Here is a 15,263-nt window from a genome sequence, read left to right as displayed (position 1 = left end):
TCTGACTTTATGGAGCACGGAGTACCTACCAAATCTTTAATGAATTCATATTAACTTGCTCTTCCGGGAATGAAAGAATTGTGGTCCTAAATAGAATGGTGCGATTGCTGCAGTGTAGGGGTTACTGTACTTGCTGGTCCGGTTTATGGTCGACAGATTGCTGTCTTAAGGGCTTGAGTCCCTGCTGGACCAGTGGGTGGTGGACTTGTTCCTCTCTCTGGTGCGGTCTCTGGGGTTTCACGTGAACAGACGCTGTGCTTCTCTTTTCCAGATGTCAATGATTTACTGAAGTTCATCCGTCCCTTGTATGATGGAACCTTGATCATGGTGGCTTCCTATGATGACGCGGCAACAAAGTGAGTTACGTGACTAATCTCACCCGTATCTGGGGCAATGGGAAAACAGAGACTGGAAGACTAATGAGCGGAGATATGATGGGAACCCGGGCAGGGCAGGACTACCTCTTCTTTAGAATGAGGCAGTGGAAGAAAAGACCTCTGAGAGACGTGGGGCTTCCTCCGACAGATGGGCATTCTAAGAGAGAAGGGTACTTTGGGGCAGGAGATGGAGGATTGGAGACTGGGGCATATTGTACTTGGGGCAGATGAGAGCCCAGGGTTGGGGAGATGCTGAACGAGGCAGGCAAGCCTAGGAGGCTCAGGATGCATTGCTGAGGGCAGTGGCTAACCTGTTGAAAGAGGATGGACTCCGAGGTATGTGTGTGGTCAGAGGCAGAATGACCACACAGGGAGGTACATTGTGAGGAGTAGAGCTCTAGCGGGGAAGGGGAGGGGGAGGGGAGGAGCAGACAATGTGCATGACTGACACTGGTGCTGGCAAGCCTCAATGTGCGCTCAAGAATTGTCAAAGCTTAGATAAGTAGTTACCAGGAAAAATGTATTGCACTGGTTCAAGCTGGCGGAACAACCTGCTTCTGTTCCAGTTGAAACGGCTTTGTGATATTACCCAGGGGATACGTCCCTAAAGAACACTGCAATGGGTCTCCTATGTTTTCTGATGCTCGCAAAGGCCATAAGGGAGTGGCAGGCAACGTTTTTTTTTACCAAGGCCAAGAGGAACACAATAAGGCATTCCAAAGCCACAACAGGTAAGTCTCTTGATCTGGAACAATCTCCCAAGTGGCCCCCCAGTAGAAACCCTGTAAGCGCCATCTGCAGGAGAAATCCTCATCTTTGATGAAACCTAAATGTTCCTGTGATGGTTCGGAGTCGCAAGACCATTTCTAACTCTGGGTTGGAATTACCTGCTCCATCTGCCGACACCACGCGGGTTGAGGTCTTTCACCTGGCAGAAAGTGCGCTAAAAACCATCTCATCCACGCCTGAACCGCGCCCAGCTTCACGACCCTTGGTCCTCCCGCCGGCCACAGATACACCATTGCTGAGCTCTACACCTGTTGCCGCAACAAACACTGCCACCGCGACGACCTACACTCCGCAGTAGGACCTTTCACCTGCACCCACTGCCACTTCACCTGCCACAATACACACACCAGCCCATCGACCAGCCCCACCCCGAACACACCACAGACACCACCTGACTAAACACATCAACTCGCATGTACCCTTCTCAACACATGTTCAATATGCAAACACACCACTGATATTTGAAACTTCATCTCCACCCTCACACCCAAAGTCCTCTTCCTCTCTGAGGCCTGGCTCAACCCCACTTCTGCGCCTGACTTTGCCATCGCAATACCCGAATGATACAAAATTACCCATTGCAACCGCATCAGCAAGCTTGGCCGAGGGATCACCATCATACACATGAAATCCATCCAAAGCACCCCACAAATGACATCACTCCAGCCATGGAAAACCTTAACTTCTAACTCCAAACAGACAGCAAAACCACCACCGGGGGCACCCTCCTGTACTGCCCTTCAGGACAACGCCCAGCCTTCTGCAACTTCATCTCCGGCTTCATCGCCCCACTTGATATAGACTCCAACAACTACACATTCGAGGCATATGAGCTGCAGATCCTACACTTAGCAATAGATCGCCACCTGATGTTGTGCTCGGATGATTGCAGGTTGTTGTCTTCTTGGAAGAAGTATTTGTAGTCACGAGATAGGTGACTCCTCCCTTGGACAATACTGCGCATAGTCATCGACTCCATCCTCAGATTGTTTTTTTCCGCCACTGAGTTCGGATGAAAGTTTTCCGCTCCGGCTAGAAAATACTTTTTCTGCATTTTCGGAGCGAGAAACTTTAGATAAACTTATTTCGACATCGAATAGACTTTTCGACATCATCAGCTCCATTCCGGTGCGTCAACGCGCGCCGTTGGGCCTATCGGCGCCGTACGGCCTACGCCTCATGGACAGAACTCCATTCAAGAAATGCCTGGTATGTCGAGCAAAATTCCCTCATCGCGACCATCACGAGGTTTGCAACCTCTGTCTCTCGCCAGAACACGAGTCGACCTGCGCAGTCTGTGCCTCCTTCCGATCGAAGAAAACTATTCGGGATCGGAGTGCCCGTCGACACGAAATGAGGAGATCAGCGCCAGCACCGAAGGCCATCTTTGAGGAGGAGATTGTGGAAGAAGACGTCTCCGAGGACGAAGATCCGATCGAAGATATCTCCGAAGACTAGGGCTCCACTCGTCGCCGAGGAAGACTCGCCTGATCTCCAGATCATATCGGGGCAGAGGACTCAGACGATTCGATTCCATCTCGACAACCTGTGAGTGCTACTGCCCCCGCACAACATACACTACCCAAGACAAAGGCAGCGGTCGGCACTTCGCCCATGGGGCCCAGTCGAGACCGAAATTTACCCTCCGACGCCCCGCCTTCGGGCTCGGCTCCGAGGAAAGACTACGCCTTCCGGGGTCTCGGCGCCGAAAAAACATCATGTGCTAATTACACCTCCTCCATTTGCACCGAAACATCCTTCGACACCGAAAGATTTGTCGACACCGAAGCCAAAGCGCCCTTCGGTGCCCAAAGACAAAGATCCTTCGGCACCTGAACGAAAAGACACATCGGTGCCGAAGCCAAGAACCGTACCGTACCCAAAAGCTTCGACTCCAAAACCCTCCGGTTCCAAAAATAAAGAAGGGTAACAAGATTCCGGCGCCGCAGGACCAACAAAACCTGTTTCCACGCCGAAATCTACAATATCGGTACCAAAATCTCCAAGGCATGATATGGACAAGCCTAGACCATCTTCGGCACCGAAAAAATTGCCACAGGACTCCATCACTCCTTCTAAGGCAAAGAACACTAATCAACCTCTATTGGCACCGAAAAAATCGACGCCAAAGAAGATTATGGAACAAGAAGAACTGTTTAAACCAGATCCTAAACAGAAAAAGGTCTATATTATTCCAAAAACTGGACATGTGGAAGCAATTCCATACAAAAAAAGACCAGAAGCAATTCCCTATTACAAAAGACCAGCAGACACACCACTTCCACGTGTGGTTCCTGCCAGAAAGAAGGACTGTGCAACTTCTCCAATGCACCCTTCCTCTCCTTCACCTTCTTCCTCTCCTAACCCTTACATTGAACCTAAAACTTCTCCAGTTCAATCTCCTGCATCATCACTCCACACTGACGAAGAGTATGATTTAGGGGGGGGGAATGACGTAACCTACCCTTTAGATGAGGATGTCAACCCCCAATATCCCAAAGAGGGTGAGACATACGGTTTTACACCAGACATCCCTGAGCCTCAGTACAGAAGATAGTATTGGGTTTAATCATTTATTAAACAGAGCTGCTCTTTACCATGGGGTGTCAATGCACTCTGATGCCATTGAGGAGGATTTCTTACTAGACACTTTTGAACAGTCACAAAGGTCTACTCAAATATTGCCTATGATTAAAGGGGTTATTTAAAATGCTCCTGACATTTTTAAAGATCCAGTAAGATGTAGGCTGCTAAATCCCAGAGTGGAAAAAAAGTATAGACCAGCACCAGCTGATCCGGTCTATATTACGGGACATCTGCCACTAGACTCTTTGGTAGTGTCAAATGCACGTAAAAGAGCTAACTCCCAAACTTCTGGTGACACGCCCCCGCCTGACAAGGAATCAAAAATTATTGATGCGTCGGCGAAAAAGGATTGCTGCACAAGCAGCAAACATATGGCGCATAGCAAACACACAAGCCTTACTCTCACGCTACGACAAGGCTCACTACGACCAACTAGAAAAGTTAATGGAACATCTCCCTGATCAATACAAAGATCAGGCAGCAGAGCTCTTACAAGAAGGCAAACTAATATCTAATGCCTCAATTAAATGCGCACTAGATGTAGCTGACACAGCATCCAGAGCAGTCAATACTAGTGTGATTCTCAGACGTCCTGCATGGTTACGCATTTCAGGTTTTAAACCAGAGGTACAAACGACCATCCTGAACCAGCCCTTTAATCAAAACCAGTTGTTTGGGCCGGAGGTAGACAACACACTAGAGAAGATGAAAAAAGACACAGACACAGCTAAGTCTATGCGTGCATTACAATCCACCCAAAATAAAGGTTCTTTTCGCGGCTCCTTCTATAGAGGAGGCGCAAAGCAAACGGGTACAGAGACCACATCATCTTTTAAAACAAACACGCAGACCTCCTCTAATAAAGGATACTTTAGAGGAGGATACAGAGGCAACAATAATAAGGGAAGAGGTAGAGGTAATAACAACAACCGCTGCTCTTCCACTCCCAAACAGTGACTTCCCTCTGCCTCCCCTACAGCATTCCACTCCTGTGGGGGCCAGACTTTCACAGTTCCTACCTGTCTGGAATTCCAATCACAACAGACAGGTGGGTAAGACAAATTATCCAACATGGCTACTGCCTAGAACTCACAGCAACCCCCCCAAACATACCACCAAGGCAGCGTCCAATGTCCACAGACCATATAACCCTGCTTCAACAGGAAGTTCTAGCACTTCTACAAAAATATGCTATTCAAGTAGTTCCTTTAGAGGAACAAGGAACAGGAGTTTACTCACTCTACTTCCTAATTCCCAAAAAGGACGGGACATTAAGACAAATTCTCGACATCAGGCCTCTCCACCATTACATACAATCGGATCATTTTCACATGATCACTTTACAGCAAGTACTCCCATTACTACAACAGGGAGATTTTCTGTCCACGCTAGACCTAAAGGACGCCTACTTTCACATTCCTATACATCCTGCGCACAGGAAGTATCTAAGGTTTGTCATACAAGGACAACACTATCAGTTCAAAGTCCTTCCATTCGGGGTCACAACAGCACCACAAGTGTTTACAAAGTGCTTAGCAGTAGTAGCAGCACATCTCAGAAGACAACAAATACATGTTTTCCCCTACGTAGACGACTGGCTCATAAAGGCAAGATCGTACAACCAGTGCGCACAACACACAAAACTAACAATTCAAACATTGCACGACTTAGGGTTTACAATAAACTACACCAAGTCGCACCTAGAGCCTTCGCACGTTCATCAATATCTAGGAGCTACCTTAGACACATCTGCAGCTTTAGCGTATCCTAGTCAAGCCAGGATTCAAAGTATTCAGAACTTAGACTCCCTTTTTCAATGCCAGCACTCTCTCCAAGCCAGAGTGCTTATTAAACTAATAGGCATGATGGCGTCTTGCATCTTTAAAGTTTCTCACGCAAGACTACAAATGCGCCCACTACAGGAATGTCTAGCACAACAGTGGAATCAGGCTCAAGGTCAACTCACAGACCTGGTGTTGGTAGACAGCCATACATATCGCTCTCTGCAATGGTGGAACACCAAAAACTTGACAAAGGGACGGCCGTTCCTAGACCCTGTTCCACAGATAGTGCTCACAACAGATGCATCCCTCACAGGATGGGGAGCCCATCTCTTACACTATACCACACAAGAGCAGTGGAACAATGAACAGAAACAGTTCCACATCAACCATTTGGAGTTGCTAGCAATTTTCCTAGCACTCAAAACTTTTCAAGTACAAATACAAAACAAAGCTGTCCTAGTCCGGACGGACAATATGACAGCCATGTATTATATACAAAAACAGGGGGGACACACTCTCTGCAACTGTCATGCACAGAACATTTGGAGATGGGCCATTCCTTAAAACATACACCTGACAGTAGAACACCTTCCAGGGATTCACAATCAGATAGCAGACCTTTTGAGTCGTCAGTCACAACAGATTCATGAATGGGAGATATACCCACAAGTTCTACAACCCTTCTTTCAAATGTGGGGGCATCCACAGTTAGACCTATTTGCCACCCACGAGAATGCAAAATGCCCAACCTTCGCCGCCAGGTTCCCACACCCACGGTCTGAGGGGAATGCAATATGGATGAAATGGTCAGGCAGATTTGCGTACGCTTTTCCGCCTCTCCCACTCATTCCACTAGTAGTACGCAAGCTCAGACAACAGTCTCTAAAACTAATACTAGTGGCCCCCACATGGGCACGCCAGCCGTGGTTCCCACGCTACTGGATCTCTCACTGGTTCCACATCAGAAATTACGGCTCACGCCATCCCTGTTAACACAGAACCATGGAGAAATAAGGCACCCAGAACCAAGCCAACTGAATTTTGCGATCTGGCTCCTGAAGTCCTAGAGTTTGGTTACTTAAACTTACCACCAGAATGTATGAATATCATTAAAGAAGCTAGAAGACCCACTACCATAGCATGTTATGCTGCTAAGTGGAAAGTATTTGCAATATACTGTAACAACAACCACATTGATCCACTGGATGTTTCCATCCAAAATATCATCTGCTACCTTCCACACCTACAAAGGTCCAATTTGGCTTACTCTTCCATACACCTGCATCTAGCAGCAATTGCAGCCTATTTCCAAAATAGACAACATCTATTTCTCTTTAGAGTACCTGCAAGAAAACCATTTATGGAAGGATTAAAACAAATAATCCCACCTAGGTTACCACTTGCTCCAGTATGGAACCTAAATGTGGTCCTTACAAGACTCATGGGCCCCCCTTTTGAGACTTTACATAAGTGTGAACTGCAATTTCTAACATGGAAAACTGCCTTCCTTGTTGCTATCACCTCTCTCAGAAGAGTTAGTGAAATACAAGCATTCACAATAGAAGAACCATTTTATCAAATACTTCCTAACAAGGTGGTTCTTAGACCCAATCCTAAATTCCTGCCAAAAGTGATTACTCCTTTTCACCTAAACCAATCAGTAGAGTTACCAGTGTTTTTTTAAAAACCGGACTCTGTTGCAGAAAGGGCTTTACACACCATAGATGTTAGAAGAGCTCTACTATACTACACAGACTGGACTAAATCCTTCAGAAAGACAAAACAATTATTTGTATCTTTCTCTCCCCCACACAAAGGCAATCCCATCTCTAAAGGAGGAATTGCCAGATGGATTGTGAAGTGTATTCAAATATGCTATCACAAGGCTAAACATACGCTAACAGTTCCTCCTAGAGCACACTCCACTCGCAAACTGGGAGCCTCTATGGCTTTCTTAGGAAACATACCACTAGAGGATATATGCAAGGCAGCAACATGGTCTACAATACACACCTTCACTAAACACTATTGTGTTGATGTGCAAGCCAAGCAGCAAGCTGCAGTGGGCCAAGCTGTCCTTAAAACACTTTTTCAGTATGCTGCAACGGATACAAGCGACCACCGCTAGGGGAGACACTGCTGCACAATCGTTGCCAAGTGTAGGATCTGCAGATCATATGCCTCGAACGGAAAATGCTACTTACCAGTATGCATCTGTTCTTGGCATGTAGAGCTGCAGAGTCCTACACGCCCTCCCGCCTCCCCAGGACTTGTATCCGTTCCAGTACTCATCTTAATTAGATGCACACGCATGGACATCCTTTCTCTTTACTTCTACTAACTCCATCATTTCCCATCATGGCGAAAAACAATCTGAGGATGGAGTCGATGACCATGCGCAGTATTGTCCAAGGGAGGAGTCACCTATCTTGTGACTACAAAGACTTCTTCCGGGAAGACAACAACCTGCAATCATCCAAGCCCAACACCGAGTGGCGATCTATTACTAAGTGTAGGACTCTGCAGCTCTACATGCCAAGAACGGATGCATACTGGTAAGTAGCATTTTCCTTTCCACGCTGACCTCAACTTCCATCTTGACGACCACAATGACATCAACACTACCAACCTTCTTGACAGCTAGAACAACATCAGACTCCCCCGTCTCGTCCACAACCCCATGTACACTGTATGACACACACTGGCCCCATCTTCACCTCCAGAAAAAGTTATATAGGGGTTCTGCCCAAATAACCCTCCAAAACCTGGGCTAGATACATCACAGGGATGAAAAGCATCAAGTACAGCCACACCACGGAACTCACCTGGACAGACCACTACATCACCAGCTCATGGACTTCCACCCCACTCTGTCCAACAACCCTCACAGCAGCTGGAGCAAAGTCTCAAAGGACATGTGGATCAATGCCCTCACTACCACCCATCCCATCTCCTCCAATGACCTAGACCAGAGTGTCAGAAACTTCAACAGTTGGATCACCAACTGCGTCGACATTATCACTCCCATCAGCAACAATACCCTAAGAAGGTCCAGACTATCTGGTACACAAAGAACTCAGAACTGCTTAATAACACTATAAATAACTGGAGAGGAGATGGCACACCAGCAAGGACATTACAGACAATATCGCCCTCAATCTCTACCACAGACAGTTGAGAGAATCCAAGAAGGAGGCCTTACCTCACGCATCGAATCAAGCTCCAAAAACAGCAAAGAACTCTTTAACATCGTCAAAGAATTCTCCGAGCCCTCAGCTGCAACAAGCAACATTACCCCCTCACAGGAACTCTGCGATAAGCCTGCAAACTTCAACAAGATTGCCAACATCTATAGAAAGTTCAAGCCCAAGTCCACGACTTCTTCACGCAACACAACTTCCCCACTACCACCCCAGACATCCAACTAACTGAATGGAGCCAGCCCGCTCTACAGGACACTGCCTCCATCGTGAACTCGGTCTACTCAGGGGGCCAAACTGACCCATGCCCTCACAACATCTTCAACTTGGGTGAAGACAGAATCAGCCACGTACTCACCACCTTGTTCAACACCTCAATTGCCACCAACACCTTCACAAGGATTGGAAACACTCAGACGTCAACGTCCTACTAAAGAAGCAATCGGTAGACCTCAGCAAACTCACCAACTACCGACCGATCTCCCTGCTCCTTTTCCTGGCCAAAGTATTAGAAAAATCCATCATCCAACAACTCTCTTCACATCTGAAACGGAACCTCCTACTCGACTCCTCCCAATCTGGATTCTGCAGTAACCACAGCACCAAGACAAGCTGTACGTTTGTAGAGCCCTTCTTGTCACTCGTGAGGGTATTCAGATGCTGCAGCCCTCATCTCTGCTGCCGATGACATCTGAGCCCTACTCGACCAAGGAGAGACTGCAGCTCTGATCCTCTTAGACCTCTCGGCAGCCTTCAATACGGTTTCTACCAACTTTCACAACCGCACGTTGCCACCTAGATGAAGGACAACTGCCTGAAGCTCAACAAGGCAAACAAGGAGATGATGGACGGAGCACTGACATTTTCAGACACCCAACCCCAGTCACTATTAGATGTGGGTTGAATCCATCATCGTTGTTTAGCCCACTTCACCACCTCAGTTCAGACCCAGCCATATGCAAATCAGTCTTGACCCTATTCCTCATGGGAACTGTCCAGCCCAAACTGCAAAGTGTCTAAAAAGCTTCAGCACTCCGTCCATCATCTTATTATGTTTGCTTTGTTCACCCTAAATTGGCAGGGTGTGCCCAGATGTGGGTCCCTTGCTCACTTTGCCACTTGATTTAAGCTAGCTTGGCTGATAATGGGTGTTACTCCGAAACCGGTCCTGGTATGCTTATTTCAGGCCAGGGAAGAACTGGCTTGGCAGTTCAGGCTGGACTGTTCCCATGAGGAACAGGGTCAAGACTGATTTGCATAATGTTGGGTCTCAACTGGGGTGGCGAGGTGAGCTAAAGAACGATGATGGATTCAACCCAGATCTGAGACTGGGGGTGAGTGTCTGAAAAGTTTCAGCGCTCCGTCCATCATCTTATTGTATTTGCTTTGAAGCTCAACACGGACAAGACAGAGGTACTGATTTTTGAAAACAGAGGCTCCCCATGGGTCCATGCGATGCATCCTGGTAGGCCTCAGAACTTGGACATACTCCTAAAATGTAAATAAATGTAAATGTAGTATACTTGTAAAGCGCACAGCTGCCACAACAACGGGGCGTCCCAGCGCTGTATAATGCTGTGGAACCCTTCCTGGCTCGCCCTGCGAGATGCCCCTCCTGGGCACCCCCAAGGTGAAGCTAGGCATCCCAGTGTTGTTGGGGCCGTTGTGGAGATTAAGCAAGCTATTGCCCAGAGTTGCAGCGTGGGACCCATGATTAGAGTAGGCGCAGAGGCGAGAATTATCGAGTCCGCGGACATTGAGCCCAAGACCCTGCCGCGTCGGGACTTGAACCCTGGTCCCGAGCATGATCTCTGCTTCAGAGTCTGCCGCTCTAACCAGTGAGCCACACTTCTCCTACCACCACGGACTACCCTAGGAATCTAGGCATCATTCTGGACACAAGCTAACCATGACGACTCAGGTCAACTCCTTCTCCTCCTCATGCTACTTCATCCTCTGCATGCTTCATAAGATATTCAAAGGGTTACCCCAAAGCTCAAGACACACTGTCACCCAGGCCCTCCTCTCCAGCCGACTGGACTACTGCAATGCTCTCTATGCAGGGATCGCATCTCACCGTAGACGACTATAGACCATACAGAACACGGCAGTCAGTCTTGCCCTATATCTCCCTAGACGAACCCAGCCCCCCCCCCACACCTCAGGGAACTCCACTGGCCATACTAAAAAGATGCCATTTCAAGCTCCCGACCTGCGCATACAAGGCCCTACACAACTGCGGACCCACCTACTCGAACCACCTCCTAAACTTCAATCAGCCCACCAGACACCTCCACTGCGCGTCCCTTCCTCTAACCCTCACTCCCACATCCGACTTAGCAGATGCGGGGGTCACTCCTTCTCCTACCTGGAAGCGACGACATGGAACGAGCTACCCTTTCATCTACAGACCTCCAAATCTCTTCCAGAGTTCCGAAAGTCCCTGAAGACCTGGCTATTCGGCAAATCGATTGGACGCTGCCAGCACCTGGGTACCCTCATGAGTGACAAGACGCGCTCTACAAATCTACTGATTGAGTGACTGATTGTTCTTGAGTATCATTGGGTGGGCTCTGGTATCACCAAGACCACTCCCCAGAAGCAGACCTATTCCTTTTGGCCTTGTGCCTCAGGTGGCGCTGACCCTGACATTTCTCGATCCTGCACCTTCACAGGCTCTAGCCTTAGGACAGAGAAATAGTCCATAGCCCATGACATCATCCCGTCTGTCCCGCACCGACCTCAATGCCACCCCAAAGCTGCCCTTTGCACCAATATCAGCTCTGAATATGATGCCGTCATAGAAGTTGGCTGAAATAATTCTGATTGGTAAAGAGGAGGTCAGAACTGGCCCTAAAGAGCAGCCTCTTTCTAGGGCCAAGAAGTGTGCCTGGGTGGAGGATTTATTTGCCTCTGAATCGGATGTTATAACCATCATTCCTGATAAGGGTTCCATATGGTGGCATAAAAGATGATGATTTTGAGGTTGATAATCTGCTTCCTCTTTCTTCTGTCAATGTTGAGCTTTATCTTGACTTACAAAATGACAGTGGTCTAAATACCGCTACAGAAGGTGACATCACGCACCCTTCTGGGGCCCAGAGAGCGAAAGCGTCCTCCGTTACAACTGCAATGTTTAAAGCTGCAGAAACTCTAAAACTGACGTTTCCCTCCAAGAAACCAAGCTAGCATTTCGTTAGAAATCTTTCATAGTACTTTTCCAGTTGCAGTTCCAGCCCTTGCTCCCATTTAAAGAGGCTCTAGTGGAACCTTTCTTGCCTGCCTAGTAGGAGCCCTTCTCGAGCCCAGCTGTCCACCGATATGTGGCCAGCCATAGGCCAGCTCTGGTTGCTACAAAAGTCTTATGTTCACATCTGTTGGCATAGTCCGGAGCTTCCGGCTCCATCTTTCAGAGTGAACCCCAATGCCATCTCTACAGACCTGTGGGAAGGGAGTCTGAGAGACTGGATGCTGTGGCCTGGTAGGTTTTTGTGTCAGGCAATCTCATTCTTAGTATGGTGAATGCCACATGCCTACTATGCTGCTATGTCCCTGCCTTGTGGGAATTGGCCATTTTGCAGCTTGTTCAGTGGTGGCTTGGAAACTTCGAAGCAGATTCTAGAGAAGGGTTTAGATTGCATGGATACCATAGTCAGATCTATGAGAACCATGGTCACACTGCCATCACGCCTGGATCGCACACTGTATTCTTGGAGATGTCCAGGACAAGTTCAAGATGCTGTGTGAGAGCCAGGTCTTACTGGCCCTGAATACAGGCAGTTGGTTGGTGCCCATGGATCTTGAAGAGACCTACTTTCATCTCTTCCCCCCCCCCCCTTGTTTTTCTTCCAGCTGATAGGCATCCAGTGGGGTTCACCATAGGGTCCTCTCGCTATCTGTTCATGGTGTTGCCATTCAGGATGGCGAGGACACCTCGTGTTTTCACAGTAGTGATGACAATTGGGGTAGATTCACTGAGACTGTTGGGAGTCCATGGATTCCCATACTTGGACGACTAGCTGGTGTAGGCAGATCCCTTGTAACTGGTTGTGCAAAACCTTTACTGCACTATGGCTTTTATCGATACCTTGGGTTGTAAAGCCAGTTCCCAGAACTTCCTCCTCATCCTAACACAGAGGTTGACCGTCATGGGTGCTGCTCTGAACACGACCCCTGTGAAGGCTTTTCCTCCTCAGAGGATTCTGGATTTTCAGGAGATTTGAGATGGCAGACTGAAACACATGCCTCTTTTCTACAAGTTTTACATCTGCTTGACGTCATGCCTCGTGCATCCTGTCGGCTCAGCGCGGCAGGTGGTGGATGAGGGCCTTCCAGTGGTTCCTGTGACATTGGTGGCTCCAACATGAAGGGAGTATCACGGCTAAAGGTACAGATATCCCCTTTGGTTATCTTGGATCGAGGGCCGGACTGGCCGTAGCGGGCACTGTGCATTTCCCTGGTTGGACGCCAGGGTGGGAGCCAGTTTTGGGCCCCTGGAGGCCGTTTTTGTTACAGGGCTGTTTTTGTAGCATAGCTGCAATATCAGCCCCTGTAACAAAATCTGCCTAAACCAGCCCTGGCACACAGTTCGGCCACACCCCAGCCAGCTCCGGTGGGCTGGCCAAGCACTTTGCCAGGGCCGGTTTTGGTTCCCAGTCTGTCCCCGCTTGGGTCTGCAGTTCAAAATGGACCCTTCCACCCTCAATGTGGGTCGTCAATTCCTTCCTCCACAAGTACTGGCTGCCGTTGTCATGGATGCCGCCTCATGTGGCTAGGATGCCCATCTGGACCAATCAATGGCACGCAGGGCTTTTTATCCATATTGATGTGCTAGTGCTGCAGGTAGTAACGTTTCATCCCTCCGTCTAACGGAGTGCCATTCATAGCCTGTTGGACAACAGCACCTCTGCTCATTGTGTCAACAGAGAGGGTGTTGTGGGAGGCCCTTTGCCTGTGGAAGTGCGCGCATCAATGGTGGATTTTCCCTGTTGCGGTCCATCTGTTAGATTTCCTGAGAAGAAGAGCAGAGGCTCAGTCGCCTCTTACTGAGGACCACAAGTGGGCACAAAGGTGATCTTCTCCAGGTTGAGGTCTCCATCTGTGGCTCTCTTCACCACAGTCAACAACAGGAAGTGCCCTCAGTTGTGTGTCATACCATACTCTATGAACGCTTCCTAGGGTAATACTTTCAGATTCCGCTTGTCCCAGGACCTGCTGTAAAGGTTTCCATGGATTCCACTTCTGTTGAAAGTCCGGCAGAATCAAAAGGATCAGGCGCGGTCAATCCTGATCACCCTGGATTGAACAAGGAGTGTCTGTTGCGCCAATCTTCTGGCACTCCGCTTTCAGCCGCCTCTTCCTTTCCTGTGCGGGTTGATCCTTCTATCACAGGAGGATGATCAGGACCTGCTTCACAATCCTCAAACGCTATGGCTGCACACATGAAGATTCAGCTGTGCCAGTTAAATTGTTTTTTTTAAATTTCTGATATCATTGCAGACTTCTTGACTGCCAGAAAACCTGCTATAATATCAATTTATGGTGGTTTCTGGAACAAATGTATGCAATGGTTCGAGTCAGAAGTCTTGGAGCTCTTTAAATCAAGCTTTCTAATAACTTGCATTTCACACTTCCTCCACCACAACTGGGGCTGGCAGTGGCTACAGCCAAGGATTCCCTAGCTGCACTGTCTGCTTTCATGCGTTTCCTCACAAGCCATTGTTGCTTAAATCCCCTCCAGTGGTGCATTTTCTCAAAGTTTTGCTTTACCAGTTTCCTCCAAGTCTGTTGCCTGTTCCTCAGTGGGATCTAAATCTTGTGTTGACTATCTTAATGGATTCCCATTTTGAGACAATGCAGTTGTCCTGCTCTACTTACTTGAAGAGCTTTATTGGCAGCAATAAATTCAGCTCGTCAGAGAACTTCAGACCCTTTTATTTCACAGTCCTACCATGGACATGTGGTCCTCTGTTCCTGCTAGGCCTTCTTGTCTCAGGTAGTTTCAGCCTTTCATGTGGCCCAGTCTTTTACCGTGCATCCTTTTTCCCTCCTCCTCAACCCACCAAGGAAGAGGAGCAGTTGCAGAGACTGAATCCCAGGCTTGCTGTCATCTACCACATAGACCGTATTCGACAGGACAGAGTGGATGACAAGCTTATTGTGGGATTTTCCTTAGCCATGAAATTCGAAGCGACTACCAAAGGCACCATTTTACAAGACATTATACTAAGTATAAAGTTCTGTTGTGCCTCTGCCAGAAAATACCCTCTGGTGGACATCCATACACATTCTGAAAGGACCACGGCTGCTTCCTTGGCTCCCACCAGAGGCGCTCTTGTCGTGGACATCCATACCCATCCTGAAAGGACAACGACTGCTTCCTTGGCTCCCACCAGAGGTGCTCCATTGACTTCCATGCCCATCCTGAGAGGACCACGGCTGCTTCCTTGGTTCCCACCAGAGGTGCTCCATTGACTTCCATGCCCATCCTGAGAGGACCACGGCTGCTTCCACGGCTCCCACCAGAG

General features: G+C 48.4%; 1 protein-coding gene across 2 annotated transcripts in view; it reads left to right on the top strand.

Annotated features, from left to right (window-relative positions):
• The window catches only part of FAM3A (FAM3 metabolism regulating signaling molecule A), a 105,166-nt gene that overhangs the window by 59,423 nt on the left and 30,480 nt on the right, over positions 1-15,263 (top strand). For both annotated transcript variants that reach the window (XR_015300628.1, XM_086940132.1), the window contains exon 8: positions 272-356. Coding sequence is in view for 1 of the 2 variants with exons in the window: in XM_086940132.1 (XP_086796258.1) it covers positions 272-356 (85 nt within the window). In the remaining variant the exon portion in view is untranslated. The remainder of the gene's footprint in view (positions 1-271; positions 357-15,263) is intronic.

This window comes from Lissotriton vulgaris, chromosome 10, assembly GCF_964263255.1.
Source record: "Lissotriton vulgaris chromosome 10, aLisVul1.2, whole genome shotgun sequence".
Lineage (NCBI taxonomy): Eukaryota > Metazoa > Chordata > Amphibia > Caudata > Salamandridae > Lissotriton > Lissotriton vulgaris.
The sequence above is the reverse complement of the archived record's forward strand: the minus strand, read 5'-3'. Positions and strand labels throughout refer to the sequence as shown.